At 34.6% G+C, this 24,310-nt stretch overlaps 1 protein-coding gene across 1 annotated transcript in view; it reads left to right on the top strand.

Moving 5' to 3' along the window:
* Window positions 1-292: 292 nt before the first annotated feature.
* Window positions 293-24,310, top strand: part of LOC116412923 (uncharacterized) — a gene marked incomplete at its 3' end in the record, with an annotated part of 70,988 nt that continues 46,970 nt past the window's right edge. The window contains exon 1 of the mRNA XM_052895537.1: window positions 293-703. Within this exon, the coding sequence (XP_052751497.1) occupies window positions 502-703 (202 nt within the window). The remainder of the gene's footprint in view (window positions 704-24,310) is intronic.

Here is a 24,310-nt window from a genome sequence, read left to right as displayed (position 1 = left end):
TTTTACCATAGTGGCTTTCCACAGCAACCTACCTTTTAACTGATGCGTTCCACAAAACGCTGTACGTATCCTGCATGTGGACGCGATCCGCAAGTAATTAGAGAAAGCGCCGATACTCAATCTATAGACGCAAAAAAAAAGCATAGGAATCAGTAACATTTATCTTTTGTACTTGGATACCTAAAAAACTATTCGAGTTTTGTTGCTTCAATTTTGTGGCCGAGATTATAATCCGAAAGGTGGGCGCGCGCGGGCACAACACGCAAGCACCTTCAAGTTCAGTCTGGTCTGATCTGAAGAGCGGCGACCGCGCATGCGCGCTGCGCAGAAAAATAATGGCCGCTTACGAATATACGCGGGAAATATTTTACGAACACAGTTCACATAAAATATCAATAATATTTTATTTTAAATAAAATTTATTTATTATAAAATTAAATTATTGCTAATTATCACTTTGGCCAAAGATTAATAAAAAATTACAATTATGAAACGTCTAAAATGTCTACGAATTATGTGAAATGTTTAGTGTTTATTTTGGTGATATTAATTTTAATTAATATGTGTGATTGTAAGAAGAAAGATGTGAAAACGAAGAAGAGAAAAGTGGACAGAAGTGGTGTTATGTACAAAAATCCTCTTACACATGGAAGACATAAAAACGTCACTTCAAAAGAGCAAGCCCGCGGATTTTTCGGATCGGGTTTGTAACTTTCACTTTTTTTTTTCACGCAGTCTAAACACCGGTGTAAAGTATAATATCAGAGTAGTCCAAAAACATAAATAAGTATCATAAAAGAAGATTTAACATCCATTCAAATTAATTGTCTGTCAAGTTAATGTAAGTATATTTATTATTTACTTTTATATCTAGGTTCGTTTTGAGATAACATCGTGTTTCTGTGGTTTCAACCTTGATTTATTATAATAAACCGCAAAAGTCGTGATTTCAGTTTCAGTTTAATTCACTCTTGTCGATATTTGTCTATGATTTAATTTAGAATTATACTTAGTCGTAAGTATAATAAAATTATATTCCATTTTTTTCTATTTTTATAAGTTTATCATAGTTTACGTGCTACAACATTAGTTCTATATACTATAACACTTGCAGTAATATAGTATATTATTAACATTAAAAGTATACGTTTATATTCATCATCATCGTCATCATCATCATCATCAGCCTTTAACTGTCCTCTGCTGAACGTAAGCCTCCTTCTTGGGGGTTTTGCCAGTAATGGTCACGCTTGGCAGGCGAATTGGCAACCGTAGTTAGGCTTTGGAGATGTTTTATAAGGGACGCTATTGCCTATTCCTCGTTCTCTCTTAGTCGCCTCTTACGACACCTACGGAAAAGGAAGGGGTGGCATATTCTATGTCCGAAACCATACGTTTATTTGTATTATATAGCCAAAACTACCTCTAAAGGTTAGCGCTCGCTTACGTCATATAATTTTTTTTTTATACTACTTAGAATGGCAAACTAGCTGACGGCCCACCTGATGGAAAGTGGTAACCATCGCCTATAGACATGAGCAGTACCATGAACATAACAGAGCATACTGTTTCGCCCATGATACTACTCATGCGTTACCATTCCTGCGGACTCAGGTGACTCCTCTGTACCCTGTAAATTCACGCCATATCCCACCCTTCAAACCGAAACACAACCATGCAGACACTACTGCTTTACGATAGAAACACGAATGGGACAGAGGTGCCTAAGCAATCGATTTTTGTACAAAGTCTCCCTCTGGTAATAGGATAGTCTGGTAATAAGATAGTCCTGTGCAAGAATTCTAAATTCAAACGTTGAATTTAAAAAACTCAGTTTCTATTTTCAACCGACTACAAAAAGAAGGAGGTTGTCAATTCGGTTGTATTTTTTTTTATTTTTGTTACCTCATAACTCCGTCAGTTGTAAACCGATTTGAAAAATTCTTTTTTATCTATATACAAGGGTATACTTGCAGATTAATCACATATAAATTTTATCAAAATCGATCCAGTAGTTTACTTTTTAAATTAAAATAGTTCGATGACCTGTAAATATATTTATTGATATAAGAACTAATTTTCCAAATCGGTTTTAAAATGACGGAGTTATGAGGTAACAAAAATAAAAATAAAATACAACCGAATTGAAAACTTCCTTCTTTTTGTAGTCGGTTGAAAATAGAAACAGATTTTTTTAAATTTAACCTTTGAATTTAGAATTCTTGCACAGGACTATCTTATTACCAGACTATCCTATTACCAGAGGGAGACTTTGTACAAGAGTCGATTGCTTGGGCACCTCTGTCCCAATCGTGTTTCTACTGTAAAACAATTGTGTCTGCATGGCTGTGTTTCGGTTTGTAATGTGGGATATGGCGTGAATTTACTGGGTACAGAGGAATAACACCTGAGTCCTCAGGAATGGTAACGCATGGATGGTATCATGAGCGAAACGGTATGTTCTCTTATGTTCATGGTACTGCTCATGTCTATAGGCGACGGTTACCACTTTCCATCAGCTAGACGGTTCGCTTGTTTAATATTCTAAATTGAATAAAAAAAAAAATGTAAAGAAAAAGTTCAGTTTCAATAATAGAACCGATCAGTTGCAGGTTGTAAAGCCTCTTTTAAACGGATACAAATATATTATATTTCCGCCGGTCGATTTTGTAACACTCGAAGCAACTGCCTCATAACGCCTTGTCATCGGACATTCATTAACGGGCCAGGGGCAACCCGAGTGTAATAAGCAAACTTTTGCACTTGATTAACGTTCTACAGTGTTTTTGTTTAGTTCCCGTAACGGCAGCACGTTTTACGTTCAACAGTAAAAACTTGCAGCCATTTTGTTGCGACGCTTCTTTACATTATGTGCTCGTACAAATTGGTACATTGTAAGTTGGTTACATGATCGCGCGCAGGTAAATTTTTCATACGATACGACCTACATATATTTTTTTACAACACGGGGCAAACGAGCATGCGACTCACCTGATGGTAAGTGACAAACCGCCGCCCATGATCATCCACAATACCAATGGCATTGCAGGTGTGCTGTGGGTCTTTTAAAAAGGAATATGCTCTTTTCTTGAAGGTTATGTTGTCGTATCGGTTCGTAAATACTGCTGCTGGAAGTTGATTCCAAAGAGTGGTTGTGCGTGTATAATTGTCAATCTACACATCATCTTCACATCAGCTGTTTATTGACCACTGTTAAACATAGGCCTTCTCCCATTGGAGGGTTCGTCAGTAATTGCCACGCTTGGCATGTGGATTGGCAACCGCAGTTAGGTCATGGTGATGTGTTAAGAGGGACGCTGCTGCCTATCTCTTGACCGTTAAGTTCCCTTAGTTATCTTTTACGAAATCCACGTGAAAAGTAGGGGTGGCACATTCTATGCTGGAGCTAAAGGACAGTCTATTTAGTTTAATTAATTAAATTAACTGACTACACTCGATTCTCCATGGAAACCATCATGATAGATTTATTGTTGAATTTATCATGATAAGCCAACTGACTTGCTTCATCATCATCCATCATCCTTCACTGGTATTCCGTCAATGTATACCGATAGCGCGGTAGATATTCCACTATTGTTTATTACAAAAAAAAAATAAGGATATGTTAGCCCTATCATACCCTTAATTAGTTAATTCACATACCAAAATAGAGGGAATCATTGATACAAAAATAGAGCAATTAAAGATTTTGCCATTTTGGAATGTGCGAGTATATTTAAAAATAATCCAATATCTTGTCTATTTAGACTATATTTCTGTATCAAGGCTTCTCTTTCTGTTTTGTAATTTTTACCTTCGACTATCATAGGTTGAATATCATCTAATGTCTTACAAACATCACAATTTGGAAATCATAAAATTGTTGATGCGTGTAGTACACTGGATAATGTATTTACAACCACGTCACACTATAAAACAGCGTTTTTTTCCCACGCCATCTTCAAACAATTGGCTAAACTCTTTAAGATATTTATAGAAGACACGTTATAATTGGGACGTGACATTAAAATCAAACGAAGATTAAGATCTGTAGCAATTACAAATGTAATTTTCAGGCCGCCCTTTGCAAGTATTATCTCTCGTAAAACATCGGATGCAAAGTCTTTAAAGCGACTAATTTATTAATTTGGATTTATATTAAACAAAGTCGAGACAAAATACAAGTATATAGGTGATAATGCTTGATACAAAAAAAAAAGTTTTGTTGCAAGAGTAAGGGTGCACGAAAGTAAAAAAATATAACATTTACAACTATCTATTTCTCGCGGCTTCACCCGTGCGAATTACTACATAATTATTGAAAGACAGAGTTTTTTACAAAAACCTGTGACCCTGCGATCTTTCCATGATCTTCTGTGCTCACCCTTTTTAAAGTTCGCCGCTAATTCCTATCAATGATGGGAATTTTAAGATGTTTTTATCTCCTCAGGATATAGAGTCTGTTTTGCAAAGGAGATATATCGTTTATGTATGAGTGGGTTATAGCCACAGATTAAGTGCTGCGGCGTTTCTTCCTCACTGTGACAAAATTTGCAAAAATTTTTTGGGTATAAGTCTAGTTGGCCCATATGCTTGTTTAGTTTGCTGTGTCCAGTAAGGGCCCTTGTTAATACACACATATTATTTGTATGCAAAAGAATTAATATCTTAGAGTAATTTCGTGAAAAGCCCTTAATCAGGACTTTTAAGTGATTTAATCCTGGCAACAGGAGCTAGCTATTATTTGCTACTTCTAAGCTTTTAAGTTTGAGATGCCTGGGCTTTAGGATTCGAGGAATGCCATATTATACATATATAAGATACCATATGTATTATTAATATTACAATACATTACAGTTTAAATAAATAAAATAATTTCTAGATAGATCGTTGATTTTTTTTCCCTGGATTGATCTAGATGGTTTCTCTTTTTTTCCATTTGTTGATGTTATGGTGACAGTTAATGATAATTAGGGGTTAATCTGTAGGCAAGATCTACATATGTTTATAGCAAAGAAAATAGGAAAAAAACTTCTGAGAAATGGAAAGAACTAGGCGGACATATTTCTAAGGAAATGATTGCTCTACTTAGTCCCATCTGTGAGGTCAACGGTTTATCCACGTATGTGCATGTAAGCCTGGACAAAATGAACACGATAGCGTTTCTCCATAGAATGTTAGTTGTCTATGAACTCGGGTATTTTTTTAATTTTATCTGTGAATTCCATATTGAATTTATACCTACCTGTAAAAAGGTCTACAAATTTCTTTAACTTTGGAGTTAAAATAGTAGAGCAAAGATTTAATTAAAATGGTTGGATAAATTACTCGTTTGTTAAGATTTCTGTTATGTTCTATAAAATGGACTGTATGGGTGTCTTAACTTAGATAATGTACTACTTATAATATATAATAAGTAGCAACAGTTAGACTTGGACATGTCTCACAAAAATAAAGAATAAAATAATAATAATAATAATAAAAGAAAAATACATGAAAAAAAAAGAAACAATTTATTTTTGTGTTTATGTGCCAAAATAACACAAAATGCACAGTAACCATAGCTCAGTTTATTGCTTTGCCCTCAAAGGACAAAAGACTGGTCTTCTATTGTGGCCAAAAAGCCCATTTACTATATTTTTTTAGCAAAATATGTTCATTTTTTAAACTTTCTCGTTATGTCTTCTTGTTGTTATTTAAATAGGTACAATAAAGAAGTAGGTATGTAGGTACTATTTACCTGTAAAATTTTTCATCGTGCTAAGTCCCGATAGAGTTTTTAAAAATGCTCAGTTTGACTGGACACTGTACACTCCTTAAGTGGGTATTAATAATTTAAATTTCACCCGGTGTACATATTACAAGAAATACAGTCCTACATACGTTGTAAATCAAGCGAGCCAAACGAATACTGTGTCTTGCGTGCCATCTTCGTAATAAAAAATGTAATTTCATTGCCGATTTTCGATTTACCAAATTTGTACACAAAAAATTACCAAGCGCTAGTTGGGTTCGCACTGCGAAGGGTTCTGCATTGAAATTAATTTGCAAAAACAAGTAAATTTTGTTTTGTTTGATAGATAATTAATTGAGTAAGTTTTTGAGGAAGACTTTGTACAAAAGTCGTTTGCTTGGGCATCTCTGCCCTATTCATGTTTCTACCACAAAACAGTTGTGTTTGCATGGCTGTGTTTCGGTTTGAAGGGTGGGATATGGCGTGAATTTACAAGGTATAGAGGAATAACACCTGAGTCCTCAGGAATGGCAACGCATGGGGGGTATCATGGGCGAAACAGTATACTCTGTTATGTCCATGGTACTGCTCATATCTATAAGCAACGGTTACGACTTTTCATCAGGTGGGCCGTCAGCTTGTTTTCCATTCTATGTTGCATAAAAAAGGGTAAGTATATTTACTATAATTTATATAGATATATAGGTACATAGGTAAAATTGTCTTTGGTTTTTATTTATGTTGATATATTATATACTTCACTTCAGGTTAATATATTATATAGTATAATATGTTAAAAAACTAGTTTCAGAATAATGCAAATGAATCCTTTTATATGTTTGTAATTTTTTTCTTTTATTATAAAGTTGGGTCAAAAACTATTTCAAATTTAAAATCGATAGCTGCTGAAATATAGCGATGTGGCCGGCGGAAGGTGTTTTGTCGATTGTACCATAAATTGTGCCTTTTTACCTTTCCTTCACGGAACCCTAAGAAGCAAGACAAGTTACGACGTATAATACCCACTGACCGACAGATGTTGCTTGACTCAATAAAACCAGTTTACTATAGCCCATCCTGTAGCAGGCTTCACATGTTTATGTAATTTATTAATATCTTCGTCCTAGTTTCCATACATACCTTTTATACGCTTGTGTCCATTTTTTCCACATAAAGTATGCTTTAAGATAGGCGTTCTCAAACTTTGTTGCAAACTTTTGGAAGTCAAATATTATGCATCCATATTAGAACAGACATGTTAAATTTTTATTGTTAAAAGTGTTGTAAGCACACATTAAGTATATTTAAATTGATAACTACCGGTTTAACTTACATGTAAGTTGATCGAAAAAACTCGACTAATTTCGGAATCAATTCGTGATCCTTAGTGCGTGCTGCGAGCCTCCGCTGAGCGCGAGCTGTAGGCGCTTGCACCATCCTCACAGCTATGAAAGACGACTTGATTGCATCGCAGTCACTCATGATCAAGGATCACGAATTGATTCCGAAATTAGTTGAGCTTTTTCGACTTAATTACGTGTAAGTTACCGGTAGTTATTAAATTAAAATATGTTTAAGTGGATGAATGTAGCTACTGGGGTAGACTGGTTCTAATATATTATTCTATTTATTTATTTATTTTCATGTATACAAAGTTTTTATTTTAATGAGTGATAATAAAATGGTAACCCTGTCTGCGCTATCGGTATACGCTGGTGAGGCACCAGTGAGGGATGATAGGTGAGGATGAAAGCAGGTCAGTTAGCCCATCGTGACCAATTTAATAAAAATGGGACTAGCAATAGGACTGGTAGTTCGCATTACTAACAATCCCTTTTCCCCCATGGGGCTATTAGACCTCATTACTAAAACAATCCTTTTTCCCTTCATATATCATGATTATTTTCATCATCATGTCAGACTTTAACTGTCCAGTGCTGAACATAAGCCATTTTGTCAATAGTTGCTACGCTTGGCGGGCGGATTGGCAACCGTAGTCAGGCTTTAGAGATATTTTAAGAGGGTTGCTGCTGCCCATTCGCGCCCTCCCTAAGTCGCCTCTTATGACAGCCACGGGTAAGGAAGGGGTTGTTTATTCTATGCCGGGACCACACGGACTCCATCCTTCCTTTCCCGTGGGTGTCGTAAGAATCGACTAAGGGAGGACAAGGGATGAACAGCAGCAGACCTCTTAAAACATCTCTCAAGCTTAACTGCGGTTGCCAACCCACCTGCCAAGCGTGGCAACTACTGGCAAAACTCCCAAGGGGGAGGCTTATGTTCAGCAGTGGTCAGTTAATGGCTGATATGAAGATTATGAAGGTATCATTAGTAAAGAAAGAGGTCTTTGACTCTTGGTTTTTTCAGTTGACTCTGCAAAGGATTTGGCTTGAAGCCTAAATTTAAATCCCAAATTAACCGTATCGATTTCGGTACTTTGTATTGGAACATATAATTTTTTATCCTTTATTATACACAAATCATCATCGTCTTCTTACCCTTATCCCAATCATTTAGGGTCGGCGTAATATGATTTTGTCCATATTACAAAAAGACTTGGTTTTTAGTTTTACGACCGGCCACCTGCCTGATGTCAACCCTCTTTGGGTTAACGTCAACCCTACACAAAACATAATAAAAAAAATTATGTTTGTAATGAATTGTGATTAACATGATTAATAAATAATGTTAATCACAATTCATTATAAACATAATGTACAAAGGCGAGCTTATCTCTAATAAGAGATTTCTTCCAGCAAAACCTTTTCATGTAGATTGTGTTATTTTTAAAAATAATTTGAGTATTAAAAATTAATTTGAGTTTGATGTAAAGATCGATAAAAGTAACAGTCGAGCAGTAACCGCAAAATTAGCATACGCGATTGACTGAATCAGTTCATTTTCCTCTGGTAATGACAGACAGGTTCTCGTAGATGTAATTACTTTGAACTCGTTTTGAACAGTAGGTAAAATGCATGGGTTATGTGCGTACTTATGCATTTTGTGTAGATCCATCATTTGATGTGGGTGTGAGTTGTTTATTATATAAAAAAAAAAAAAAAAACAAGATATAAGCTTACTATTTGGTATATTCATTCACGCTGATCTCCGAAACCGCTCAACTGATTTTAATGAAGTTTTGTTTAATACTGATAATTAGCGTCATGTTCAAAAGGTGATGACACATAGCTAGCCGAGTGGCACTATTTTAGAGCTTTTTTTATTTTAAAATATTTCTGTAATTAAGTGCGAAATTAAGCATTGAATAAATATTTCTTCTAAATTCTAAGCTAATAGGTAGGTAAAGGGTAAACTAGCATTTTATGGTTATTTTATGTCATGGTTTTGAGTTTTCCATCTTTTACATTGTTGTACCTATTGCGATTTGTTATCCCATATTGTCCCTACAGCGCCTTCTCAGTTTGAAATCCAAAAAGTTCGGCTGTTTTACAGAAGTACTGTATATTTGTAGTGTAAGTATATTTGTTATTTATATATATTTATTCGTTTATATATGTAATTTTATTATGTATATCAATAATTAGTAGTACCGCATTCGAGTATTCTGACACTTCCCTATGGTTGACTGGGAGAGAATGCTTTTAGCATCAAGTCCGTCATGTACACATATTTGTACCATCGAATTAATAAATAAATAAGTATTTATCCGCTATCGTATTACCAAGGAGGTAAACAGAGGACCGACATTCCTAAACGCTCGACACATCGAAGTGTTTCATTGTAATCGAATCGTGCAACCCAGAAATCAAATTCTTGGTAGTACAAACGAGTTTGATGCGAATTAATTATTCTCCATACGCTCATAATACTTTTCGTATTTGGCACACATATGTATTTTACGTTACCAATACATATTCAACGCAGTCAATAAACGTAGCCAATTCATTATAATTCTGTACTGTATTTTGATTGACTTACGCCCTGACTTTCGCTATTCTATTTGCGCCAGTGTTATTCAATGTATAGAGGCTCACTTATGGGATACGAATTTAATTACCATACGATAAGAGTCAGTCTGTATTAATTTATTTTGTTGATGTAACCCTTAATGTTTGTAAAAATGTTATAAATATACATTTTTGAGTGGTACAGACAATTTTGTTTTACAATAATATCAAATTTGAAGTTTTACTTTTTACTCGTAATTTTATTTTAAAATTTTGATGTAAAAATAAGGTGTATTTAAATAAAAAAAAATATATATAAATTTATATGTAATACTGGCCTCATATATTAAAAGAATGAATGAATTTTTATTCAAATAGACTTGTTTACAAGCACATTTAAATCGTCATTTGTTTTTGAATCTACTGCAGAGATCGGAATGTTGTTATCTGTTGTGAAGAGTCCGCAAGAAACTCAACACACACGCACACTTTTATGTTAATTTAAAATATTTTATTCCTGTGATGTAAAATACCTTAAACAAAATAAATTAATATGTATTTCACCCTGCATAAATAAAGTAAACTTTTTTTTTATGCAACTTACAGTGGCAAAGAAGCTGACGGCCTACTTGATGGAAAGTGATAACCGTGGCCTATAGACTTGAGTACCATCGACATAACAGAATATACTGTTTCGCCCATGATACCCCCCATGCGTTGTCATTCCTGAGGACTTAGGTGTTATTCCTCTATACCCTGTAAATTCACTGCCATATCCCCCCCTTAAAACCGAAACACTACCATGCAATCTTCAATCAACTCATGTTGTGTTTACAACTGCTTTACGGTTGAAACACGAATGGGATAGAGGTGCCCAAGCAATTGACTTTTATACAAAGTCACCCTCTGGTAATAGGATAATCTGGTAATAAGATAGTCCAGTGCAAGAATTCTAAATTCAAACGTTGAATTTAAAAAAAAACATTTTCTATTTTCAACCGACTACAAAAAGAAGGAGGTTGTCAATTCAATTGTATTTTTTATGTTTGTTACCTAAACACAGCCACTTCTTGCACTAGATTACTCGTTAATTATTTTCTCTCTAACTGCATTGGATTGACTGGAAGAGATCTCTTTTAGAGATAAGCGCACCCTTGCTAACGAGTTGTTAAACTAATCGCTGTATTTTTTTTTCAAGCGCAGTAACGAATATACATATAATAATGAAGCATAAAGAATGAAAGCATAATGAAGAGCTATCCAAGTTTTATTGTATTAAGCACTAAACCTGTGACCGCCGTAAGCTACTAGACTACTTAGATCGTCAAATAGTAACTAGTGGTTTAAGTGTAATTTGGTCGAGAAAGCTCCATTAGTTTCGGGATCATTTGGGATTCTTAATCTTGAGCAGCTGTAATGAGAGCATGATTCGACTGCGCGCCTCGGCCTGCTGTAATTAAAACATAATAAGTACTTATGACATTTTTAATAATTATAGTACATTACTATAGCGGTCAGCAACTGAGGCATTGATAGACGAACGTGCAAATGTGGGCCTAGGTATAGCCGAGGCACACATACGTGAGTCCATCTTTTATTAGTTACCTTCTTGGTAGCCATGTTTCGATGTAAAAGGTCATTCCATTTTTAAATTACAGGACAGATATGAGTTTATATAGTAATTTATCTGGCCGCAAAACACGACAGATATGGATTTTCATACAACTTTTGCCGGCCGCTGCTCGCATGTATCTGGCCAGTACGGCAATTTTGATTTATCTCGAAGAAGATTGTCAAAATAATGCTCACATTTCCAAGCATGTTTGAAAAAAATACATTATCTATTTCTGGATTTTCATAATTTCAATAGAATTAAATATTGTATCTATTGATTCTCTATTACTACAGAGACACCTTACGTTTGTTCTACATAAGACATATTAAACATTTATTGACAGATATATAACATGTTCTTACAATTATTAATTCAGAAACCTGTCTTCAGATTGACATTATCTATGTTTGACCTATTTGCAATGTATCATTACGCGGCCTGGTCGTCGGGTACTCGGCGAGGTGGATCCAAAACTGATTGATACACTTCTGTCGGGCGTTAACTGTATTTAATGTCTGTGTCTGGAATTATATTATCTGTGATCTAAATCACAATCTAGTTTCATACACGTGCAATCAAGCAATTATTTAAGAAATTAAGCGTTCTCATTATTTAAGGAATAAAGCAAAGAAGTTTTTATTGCGCTTGCAATTTTTTTTTTATTTCACTATGTGTACTCATTTTTGCTTTTATAATTAACTCTTCAAGAGTAAAACAGTCTATGGCAGTTTTGGTTCTATATTAATTTTATTGTCATAAAAATAGCTATTTTTTTGGTGGAGTAAAAATTTTAATAATATTGTATTTAATTTTATGCCAATTTTTTTGGTATTTATTCCTAATGTATGTAAGTATAGAGGTCTTTGGCACAGGGTTCTCTCTACCTAAACTACAAATTTTATTTATATATTATATAAAAGTGAGTTTGATATTTCTTGTTACCTTAACGGTTCAACCTATTAAAATATAAAATTTACTAATTTACTAAATTTTGTATTTGGGATAGAGATTATAGATTCATTTATATTTAAATCAATCAAAATCGCAGGTAAAAACATAGCGTGCATCAGCATTATGTATTACTTTGACAGACTTGTTTTTAAAAATCAGTCGTCCAATATTCGGGTTGAGACAAAGTGAACCACTAGACTCGTTATCATTTTATATTTTCTTATATCATCATCATATCAGTCTTTAACTGTCTACTGCTGAATACCTATACTGTTGAAGCCTCCTCCCTGAGCGGTTTTGCCAGTAGTAGCCACGCTTAGCAGGATTGGCAACCACAGTTAGGCTTTAGAGATGTTTTAAGAGGGACGCTGCTACCTATATACCCTCGCTTCTCTACTCTTATATAAATTTCTAGAATTAATTTTAAAACAAATGAACGTTCAAATTAAATAACGACTGAAACATACAAAAGTGGAGCAAGTTTTACTAAATTTTCAAGTTTTTAGTTTATCTTTGTCGAAACTAGATTACCTTCAGTGAAATGCGGTGAAAGCAGTATTATTCGACTTTTAAAAACTGACTATTGTTGTGTTCTTTTCTAGTTATATTTAATTTCATTATGATCACATGCTGATTTAGTTTTGGGAGAAACATCAGGTGGTTGAGAGTCGAACCAGCTCCAAAATACACTGGTTTACTGTGTAGAAATAGATCACCCAGTAATGGAACAGTTAGTGTTTCAAATTAAAGTGTTTATTTTATTCAACCGACTTCAAAAAGAGGAGGTTTACAATTTTGTAGTATTTTTTTATTTCATGATATGAATAATGATATTATTTTTCTTATTTTTCTTTAGCCTTTAACCGTCCACTGCTGAATATAAGACTCCTGCTTGAAGGGGTTTGCCAGTAGTTGCTACGCTTGGCAGGCGAATTAGCAACCGCAGTTAGACTTTGGTGATGTTTTATGTGGGATATATAGTACTCTTGTCGGTGCAACTGATTCATGGATCTTCTTCCAGCCAGCTCTATTCCAGGCCATATCTTGGACCTCCCTATACGACATGACACCTAGTGTTTCTTTTATCTGTCCCATGTAGTTATTCCTCGGTCTTCCCCTTCCTCTTTAGCCTTCTCTTTTTCCTTCTACTATATTATTTAAAAAATCGTCGTATCGTATAAGATGGCCCAGTATTTTGCCTCTTCTCTTCTCTATTGTTTTTATTAATGTTCGTTTCTCCTTCACCCTTTTCAATATAGTATTTATATATTAATATTTCTGTTTGACTCACTATTCATTGTTTCCTCTTATTTTCAAGTGATGACTGCTTCTAGTATTTAGTTGTTTGAACAATAAAGTTCGCAAATATCCATGTGTACAATTACTTCTCACCATTTATTTGATATTTTGTAAATAACTTAGGGCTGCCACCTGATAGAAATTTTAATAAATCTCTTTAATTTTCATATTGTATTATTCTTTAAGTGGTGCAATAAAGAGTAAATAAATAAATAAGTTGTAACTTATTTTTTTATTATATCAATAGGATTAAATTTACTGTTTACGGTACAATAAATTAGGTATGATACCAGATTATCATACCAGATTACATTACATAATATGTTAATCATAATGTTGTAACAAGGAATAAGTTGACGTGAAATGTCACAAATCCTCTAAATAAGTTAATGTCAGTTAGTGCGCGCCATATTTATTTTGTGATATCTAGCAAGAGTTATTTAAAATCTATCCAGTTGTTTAGGCTATACGTTGGGCTATAGATACGAACATACTTATATCATTATAAATGCGAAAGTGGGTTTGTCTGTTTTTTATCTCTTAGCGTTATAGTATTTGGAATGGAGAAGGATATATATGCCGTATGTTATCAGGAGTAAACCTTGATTTTACTGGCGACTAAAAACTATTATTAATATACATTCTTAAAACATTATCCTCCTTATTTCACACAGTCGGGTAAAAACAGGACCTCACTCGCGAAATTACACTCACTTATTCCGGAAAAATGGATTACATAGAGGAAACAGATTAAATGGTAAACTAACGAGACATTAATATAATAACGCTTGCGGGTAATAATTAAAACACATAAATATTCCATTTAGCGCTTCATTTTCTCCGTGACTGATCAATTCGTGGCGCTAAGACGTTAACACACGTAGCTGGCTTTAATCATTTGTATCTACTCGAGAATTGATTTGATTCTAGTATATGAGTGAGTTTGTTTCTATTATTCGATTCTTGATTTTCAAATGTTGATTGATTGGATTCAAAGAACACTTGGTTCTTTCATTTACGTATCCAGCAATCAACTTACAGTACACTCTCCCAGATCTACACAAGGCTTTAGGATGAAGTCGAAATAATTGTCGGAAACGACAAATATAACAATTCGTAAAATTACTGTTGTGCATGTATCTTTTACATTCGTGGTATAAAAAAAATTTGGTTTGCTTAACGGTATTATTTTTTAAAGTAATTAAAAATAACAAAATTTGTGTCTGTCGACAACCCTATCTAGAAAATATTCATCTCATCTATGTATTGAAAATGTTTGAATGCCTACTTTGCAAGTAGGTCTGTGACAAATAAACATAGTACATTGCATGGTTTATCTAAACTGCAGTTTCTCTATTAAACTAGAATATTTGCAAAAATGAGATGTTAAACAATAGTTTTATTATTAAAAAAAAAATAAAGTCTTAGATTGAAATGTTAGAAATGTATCGTTGGTTACCTAAATTTATAAATTAGTTTTTGTCCTAGAAATTGATTTTGTATTCTGTAATAACATGTAATAAATGTGTAATAGATTCTGTAACGTACGTGAATAATAAGTTTTAAAATAGATTAATACTTGCCAATGAATTAACTGAATTATTGCCAAATAATTCCTCACGCCAGTTAATTGATATTTTAAAATAAAACAAGTATTGTTTACCTCAATACAATTTTTTTTTATAATACAATGGTGGCAAACAAGCATACAGTCCGACTGATGGTAAACGGTCAATATAGCCTATGGACGCCTGCAATTTTAAAAAATTGCTGACCCTGAAGAATCTTTAATATACCCTTTTTTAAAGAATCCTATACTGTATTCTCTGGGAATAACCTCGGCAGGGAGCAAGGAGCTACAGCCTGAGCGTTCGTGGGAGAAAATTTCTCTGAAACTGTACATGACCAATTGACCATTTAGGTTCACGCACGAAACTTTAAAATTCGCAAAATCATTAAAAGTTTATTTAAGAAGCTTTAACTGATACCTCTTTGTGTAAATTTAAGAAATTACAAGTGGCCTTCAAACAAGTATAAAATGTGAATATATGATTAGGCATAAAGCCATAAAATATAAAAAAAAAAGGTTTTAACTTACGTTTCAAATAAAGTATTAGGATAAGATTTGTAGTAAAATTTTTGTTTTATAAGTATGTTCTAATTCTTATTATAATTATAAATATGAAGCCGAGTTGATTTCCGAATCAACCAATCATTAGACAATTAGTGTTTGGGACGGAAGAGGACAGACTACTTTAGGTGATGCGAACGAGGTCGCGGGTAAAAACTAGTTACTATTATTCATCATCTTCCTATCATTATCCCAAATATTATTTGGTTTTATTATAAGTATTATAAAAAGATTTGGCTTATAATTTTACAACCGGCCGCCTGCCTGACGTCAATCCTCTTTGGAAATACATTTGTTAGTGGTTTCCGCTACCTACGGTATGGAGGAAAGGATTGAGGAAAAAAGGAAGAGAACGTTGGAAATGCGTAAAGGAAATTGGTAAATGAGAGGAATAAGGGACTTATGTGGGAAAGTAAACGGAGGGGACACTGCAGTTGCGGAAAGGAGTGGGACACTGCAGCGTCTCGGGAGGCTGTGGTCGCATACCCGTATGCCCTTATTCTAGAATCGGACAGATTTCTAGAGAACACTCCTGACGCCTATAATGCATTACCATAATTATATAGTATATTTGATATCGAGCAAAGTTCTATATATGTAATCTTAAGCAAAAACTTCGTAGCAATTTTTTTTACAAACTTTTCCTTAATTTTTGAGTGTTTTTTTTTTATAAAACTAAAGAAAGTCTTTTGTTTACAACTGTACTAACTACTTACTTACTTATTCTGTGGTTATGGGACAAACACCATATAAGACTCTTAATTAAGGAATGCGTACGCGCATACATACTTGAGGGACAATTGTGGTACTACCTACATGATGCGTCTTGATATGGCATGTAATTACCCACTTACTGTTTCCTTTTAACGCGAATCTTGGTTTCGATCGCCCATCATACTTGTTACTGTTTTGCAAAAATGTTTTCTTTAAGCTATTTTAAAAATAAGCAAGGGAAAAGTCCTTAATTTTCCAGATTTTTCTGCGACTACATTATGTCGTCCATTCTGAACCCATTTTTGTAAACAATACGGGTGTACTCCCATGTCGATTTGATTTTAATTTTTTGACGATTGAAGCTCTTGTTTTTCTTTGTAGAGCAAAAACTGCTTGTTGCGAAGTAATGTATGTTCATAATCATAAAACATTTTCGTTGCCTAAACTACCCTCACGTTACTTGGCGTTGATGTTACAAAGTAGATACATTTCATTTCATTTTTGTACTGTCTATTTTGATGTAAAAAACTAACATTGGTGGGTGGCGATTGTCATTTATTTGTTTCACAGAATAACTAGTGTACTTTCTTTATTTTTCTGGTCTGATCTAAGATTTAATATGTTCTAGTTGTTAAGCCATCACGTTGTGTGAGATCTATGTGTATACTTGAATCGTGCTGTATGTATCGAATCAGAATAGTATTTTTTTTTTTTATACCACTGAGGTGGCAAAGCCTATGAACGCCTGCAATACCAGAGGTATTACGCGCGCGTTGCCGACCGAGTATTGTAAAAGTGTAAAATATTAAAGTTTACAATTTATTTAATGGGTGTAACCCCTACGTTATATTGGTATACACTGGCGGGGTAACAGTGAGAAATTATCGATGGATAGATTTCTTTTCTCTCTATTACCAACAACAATAATAAATGATGATTATAGGTGATGATGAAGTAGTGATGAATCGCAAGAAATTCGCAGTACAGTGGTTTCCAGGTGGACTGGTTTAAAAATCTTCTAGAAACTCGGGTGTTTGATATTCATTCAGTCTCACATTTGCTTCTATATATTAAATGCGTGGTTTTACCCACGTGAATTAAAATATTCTGAGAAATGCTTCATCTGTACACCATATTTCATATAAATCGGTTCAGCCGTTAAACCGTATTGAAGTAGCAAATATCTCAATAACTGTACAAAGTTTCCCGTTTATCAGTCTACTGTTTATGTTAATTTAGTCAAAACGTCAAGTGAGGTAAATATTGTATTTACCATTGAAAAATTTAATGCACCCCCGGGGTATAAATTATTTAATAGTTTCCAAGGGGCGCCATAAAAGACAGAGTATCGATATTCTGTGATGTTCATAGCTAATACGATGGTTGGGGAGAAAAGGGATTGTTAGTGATGGAGACTGAGAATACCATTGCTAGCAATATACCCAACCAGGTCGACCTTCTCGCGGTTCTCCATGGAAACTATCATGGTTAATTCCTGATGAATTAATTCATCATGATGGGCTAACTGGCCTGTTTTCATTCTCATCTATCACCCTTCACTGGTGCTCCGCCAGCGTATCCCGTTAGCGCAGGCGGGGTTACCATACCATTTTTACCCATCAAAAAAATGCGATGGTTGCCATTTTCTGTAAGGTGGTCAATAAGCTTGTTTAGTAAAAGTGGGAAATTACCTTTACATTCACAAAAGTATTACAAATTTAATTGATGTGGCGGTACATAGAGTAAGAAGTGCATAGTATATCAGTTTTGAGTATCATTTTATAGTGCAATTAATTTTAATTCAATACCATTAACTTTTTTATCTTTTCTTTTTACCGCTGGATGACTTTGTACAAAGTTCTTTGGTGTGGGTGCCTTTGTTCCACTATTAGAGATCTTACATATAAGCGATGCCGGGGCTAATCACTAGTCTTCACGAATGGCAACGCATGGGGGGTATCATGGGCGAAACAATATACTCTGTTATGTTCATGGCACTGCTCATGTTGGGCAGGCGACAGTTACTACTTTCCATCAGGTGGGACGTCAGCTTGTTTGCCATTCTAAGTTGTATAAAAAAAAATAGTCGGTTTCTTACGTTCAATTATTTTTAAAACATTTTTTACTTTTATCATGTTTTCTTTACAGTATAGAGTAGATTGTAATCCGCAGCGAAACAACACGGACGGCCATCGCGCCTACAAACCGTATCAATCACTTTTACTTTATGAATTATGTTTAAATGTGAACACGTGAATATACTATAGGAGTTATAAATCTTTAGCAGTGCCAGTAATTGATGAGGGATTGAGGTTAACTTTGTAACATAATTGTCACATTTCCCATAACATCTGCACTAATATTATAAAGAGGAAAGATTTGTATTTTTGTGTGTGTATGTTTGTAATGAATAAACTCAAAAACTACTTTGTACAATTTCAAAATTTTTCCACCATTAGAAAGTTACATTCACCCTGAGTAACATAGGCTAGAAAATATATATTTATTGCTAGAAAAGATTAGGGATCCTTACTAAAATTTTAGTAACGTAACTCAAGGTGTAAAAAATGCTGTACAATATCTTTGGTCGCGTGCGCTGCGGAAACTAATGGTGATAGAACAAAAGTATGTTCTACAATATTGAAGAAAATATTAATAACTACAAAAAACTTTTTGATACTATATGTCCAACTATTATCGTTATGTCACAATAACCACTTTTTAAAATGTTGTAAAAATGTCCACCCGTGCGAAGCTGTGACGGGCCCATGTTCGTTATGTTATAGAAAGAAATGAGTCGATATGGCGGTGATCACAGTAGTTATTTATTCACTGTCAAACTCATTTTAGATATCATAATTCCATTCCTTTTCCCTTAAATCTGTAAAGGAAGATAAATGAATTAATGATATTTACCAGAGGGAGACTTTGTACAAAAGTCATTCGCTTGGGCACCTCTGTCCCATTCGTGTTTCTACCGTGAAGCAGTTGTGTTTGTATGGCTGTGTTTCGGTTTGAAGGGCAGTGAATTTACAGGATACAGATGAAACACACCTGAGTCCTCAGGAATGGCAACGCATGGGGGTGGGGGTATCATGGGCGAAACAGTATACTCTGTTATGTCCATAGTACTGTTCATGTCTATAGGCGACGGTTACCACTTTCGATCAGGTGGGCCGTCAGCTTGTTTGCCATATTAAGGTGTATAAAAAGAAAAACTAAAAATATTTTAAGGGAGATAGAAAAATTGGACAGACTGTCTACACCGGATAACTTCGTTGGCCAAAAGAAAACATAGTGGATAAAAAAGGCATTTGTAGTGTAACAAGCGGTATGACCGAGTAGAGATCAGAATTGAAGGCAAAAAGTCGCTGTGCAGATCAGAAATAATGGGAAACATTTGGAAGGATGATGATGATGAGCGGTGAATCTTTATGAACAATCACCTGCATAGTTTCTTGGGCTATAGTATAATTTTTTTTATTACAACTTAGAATGGCAAACAAACTGACGGCCCACCTGATGGAAAGTAGTAACTGTCGCCTATAGATATCGTAATATTTTATTAAGTGTACTTCGTACAGAACAGGCAGCCACTGCTTAGCTTTAGAGATAAATTTCTTTACCTTCTCCCTATATATTACAAATGTTACTGTTTCAAAAAAGAATCATTATATCCGGACCTACATATACTCGTATACATTTGCATATTGCATTTGCACAGTCATAGGTCTTGGGCTTATTAACCAAGTTTGTTTTGATCAAGGCAAAAACAAAGCAGTTAAATGACATTTCTTACTAGTTGTATGCCGTGGCTTCGCCCGCCTGAACCTAAAGTATTCTATGTGCTAACTTAGGAATTACTTAACTATGCATTAAGTTTTAGTTATATCCGTTTAGTAGTTTTTGAGTGAAAGATTAACAAGAAATATCCACCCATCCAATATTGTCGTGTGGTCCCGGCATAGAATAGGCCACCCCTTCCTATCCCGTAGGTGTCGTAAGAGGCGACTAAGGGAGGGCGAGGGATGGGTAGCAGCGTCTCTCTTAAAACATCTCTAAAGTCTGCGGTTGTCAATCCGCCTACCAAGCGTAGCACATACTGGTAAAACCCCCCAAGGGCAAGGCTTATGTCCAGCAGTGGACAGCTAAAGGCTGATATGACGACGATCCATTCATCTATCGTTACAAAATGAATGAAATTTTTGAATTGCGTGAATGTACTGGGTACAGAGGAATAATACCTGAGTCCTCAGGAATGGCAACGCATGGGGGGTACATATACTCGTATACTTTTGCATATTGCATTTGCACAGTCATAGGTCTTGGGCTTATTAACCAAGTTTGTTTTGACCAAGGCAAAAACAAAGCAGTTAAATGACATTTCTTCATGAGCTGGTTTACATTATGAATATACACGTGGAATGTGATATAGTTGTTTGTCCACTTGTACTCGTAATGGTTAAATACTTGTATTACTTGCTTTTGTAAGCAGTTAGTTTGCATGCTCTATTCCGGTTTGAAGGGTTTCTATAGTTATAAAATTACTGAGTATTGCGGCTCTAGATCAGGAACGGAAGAAGTGGTTACCTCTGGTGTAAGGTTTTATGTGTTCTAGACTCGTTATACACACACACACACACATACACATATATATATATATATATATATATATATTTATTTATTCATCAGGAAGTAACCATGATAGTTTCCAGGGAGACCCGCGAGGAGGTCGACGTGGTTGGGTATATTGCTATATATATATATATATATATATATATATATATATATATATATATATATATATATATATATGTCACTCATTGATTGTCCACTGTTGATCATAGGCCTCCTTTTATCGGTGGATCTTGTCAGTAGATGCAACTTAACAGGCGGGTTGGTAACTGCAGTAAGGCTTTGGTGATGTTTTTAACAGGGACGCTGCTGCCCATCCTTTGATCATTAAGTTCTCTTATGGCCGGGCTATATCTATGCCCGGGACCAACACGACAAGTCAATTCTAATTAACAGGATTTCCTCTACTAACGGTTCCATATTATGTGACTATTCAAGCTGCCATCTTTGCAGTGAAAAAAAGTACTCATTGTTAAGTCAAACTTATTGTGAAGTAAGACATGAATTTCTAAATTCAAATATTTTAATTGAAATGCATCTCGTCTTTCATCGATGTGCGTGTGTGTGTGTGTGTAAGTGCACGTTTGTGTGTTCACAAAAGTAGGTAGCTTTTTTGCGAAATGAGAATTTTTAAAAAGCGAAATCGTACTGATGATATAATTGGGTAAAATAATTATATTTCGGATTATACCATAGCTCGGCACGGTATGCTATAAGCAAAAATATTTGGAGCGTGCCCAGTTTCAAGAGAAAATATGTATAATTTAATTTTGTCGACTCGTTGTTTTAATGAATACTTATCATAATTACTTTGTGGGCCGTGAATAAAATGTATCTTTTATAATCCAATAAATGTTACGCGTTAGTTAGATCCCGCGGCTTTGTTCGTGTATATAATATGTACGCTACATTTCATATTATACCTTAAACAATAATTCCTATTTAAAAAAAAAAAACCTCAAACCTCTCATAAACCTATTTTAGCTATTAGACTGTTTTCTCTCTTTCTTTTACACTAAATTTTCAATTTGAAATAGAGTGACAAACAGTGTAATAGTGGGGGGAAAGGGATTGTTAGTAATGGAGACTGAGAATCCCATTGCTAGCAATATACCCAACCAGGTCGACCTCCTCGCGGTTCCCCCTGGAAACTATCATGTTTAATTCCTGATGAATTCATCATGATGGGCTAACTAGCCTGTTTTCATTCTCATCTATCACCCTTCACTGGTGCTCCGCCAGCGTAACCCGTTAGTGCAGGCGGGGCTACAATACCATTTTCACTCATCAAAAAAAAAAAAACAGTGTAATAGTTAAAATAGTTTGCAATTGTTTTTTATAAACAAGGGAGTTATACTCTGTTATGTCCATGGTACTGTTCATGTCTATAGGCGACGATTACCACTTTCCATCTGGCGGGCCGTCCGTTTGTTTGCCATTCTAAGTTGTATTAAAAAAATTATGTAACTATCTTTTATTCGCGGTTTCGTGTCACCCGGATATGTTAATTGACCAGTGATAAATAGTAATCTATTTTATTTATTCTTTATTATACACAAAACATACTGTTAATCACAATTCATTATAAACATAATGTACAAAGGCGAGCTTATCTCTAATAAAAGATTTCTTCCAGCAAAACCTTTTCATGTAGATTGTGTTATTTTTGAAAATAAAATAAATCTATGTTCTTCTCCATTTCATATAGTACGCATATACCAAACTTCATACATATTGGTTCAGCCGTTAAGACGTTAAGAGTTAACAAACAAACTCACTTTCACATTTAACAAAAGATTTATACATCTATTTTTATTTACCATTTGTTGCACCATCTGGTTTGAAATACACGAGAATTGTACTTTACACGCTCAGCATTCGTTGGCTGCATTATCTGTCTGTCTGTGTTGACTGCGACTGTGTAATTTGCGCTATCATTACGATCAGATGGTATCGCGTTTACGACATAATAGCGTTAAATGAAAGCAAGATCTTTAATATACTGCTTCGTAGAGTAGGACGGTTAAAATTATTCATCTGTTCTCGACTAAGATTTTGTAACTATTGTCACATAAAAAAACTTTTAAAATTTTTAATAAATCGTTGTAAATTTATCATTAATCATTAAGAGTTTAATTATGGGTATTATATCATTGGTACGGATGTAGGAGGACCCCCAGTAGACAGTAATGGCTGAGATGATAGTAACGATGAATAAAAGTTACAAAATCTATAGGTTATTATAATATATTTATTATAATAGTTAAATGGCGTATATATATATATATATATATATATATATATATATATATATATATATATATATATATATATATATATATATATATAATTTCCCAGATCAATAAATAAAACGATGTACTCGTATCTTATTGGGTTTTTGTGTCAGAGTATGGACAGGCTCCCTTGACCCCACAAACCTGATATACAGGTCCTTGTCAACGTAACCAGTACCCGCTGGTACACTTCTTGGGTTTCCAAGAAATATAGTCATAAAATGAAATGTAATTTATATGGTATAGAGTATGGTAGAGAGATTGAACAAACATATATGTACTTACTAGTTGCATTCCATGGCTTCGTCCGCGTGAACTTAAAGTATTCTATGTGCTAACTTAGGAATTACTTAACTATTTATCAAGTTTTATTTAAATCCGTTCAGTAGTTTTTGCGTGAAAGACGTAGTAACGACAAATATCCACCCATCCAATATTGTCGTGTGGTCCCGGCATAGAATAGGCCACCCCTTCCTATCCCGTGGGTTTCGTAAGAGGCGACTAAGGTATGGCGAGGGATGGGTAGCAGCGTCTCTCTTAAAACATCTCTAAAGTCTGCGGTTGTCAATCCGCCTACCAAGCGCAGCACATACTGGTAAAACCCCCCAAGGGCAAGGCTTATGTCCAGCAGTGGACAGCTAAAGGCTGACATGACGATGATCCATTCATCTATCGTTACAAAATGAATGAAATTTTTGAATTGCGTGAATGTACTGGGTACAGAGGAATAATACCTGAGTCCTCAGGAATGGCAACGCATGGGGGGTATCACGGGCGAAGTATACTCTGTTATGTCCATGGTACTGCTCATGTCTATAGGCAACGGTTACCACTTTCCATCAGGTGGGCCGTCAGCTTGTTTGCCATTTTAAGTCGTATAAAAAAAAAAACAAAATTTCGTATTTATTATATTAATAGGATTTTATGGTAGCTGACGTATGCATCTCAAAAAGTAGTTAGATTTAACGAAAAACCGCTAAAGTGGCAACGGTACTTGCCAACTAGTACAGAGTCCGCTGTCTCTTATCA

This window comes from Galleria mellonella, unplaced genomic scaffold (assembly GCF_026898425.1).
Source record: "Galleria mellonella isolate WM207_F2 unplaced genomic scaffold, CSIRO_AGI_GalMel_v1 utg284, whole genome shotgun sequence".
Lineage (NCBI taxonomy): Eukaryota > Metazoa > Arthropoda > Insecta > Lepidoptera > Pyralidae > Galleria > Galleria mellonella.
The sequence above is the reverse complement of the archived record's forward strand: the minus strand, read 5'-3'. Positions and strand labels throughout refer to the sequence as shown.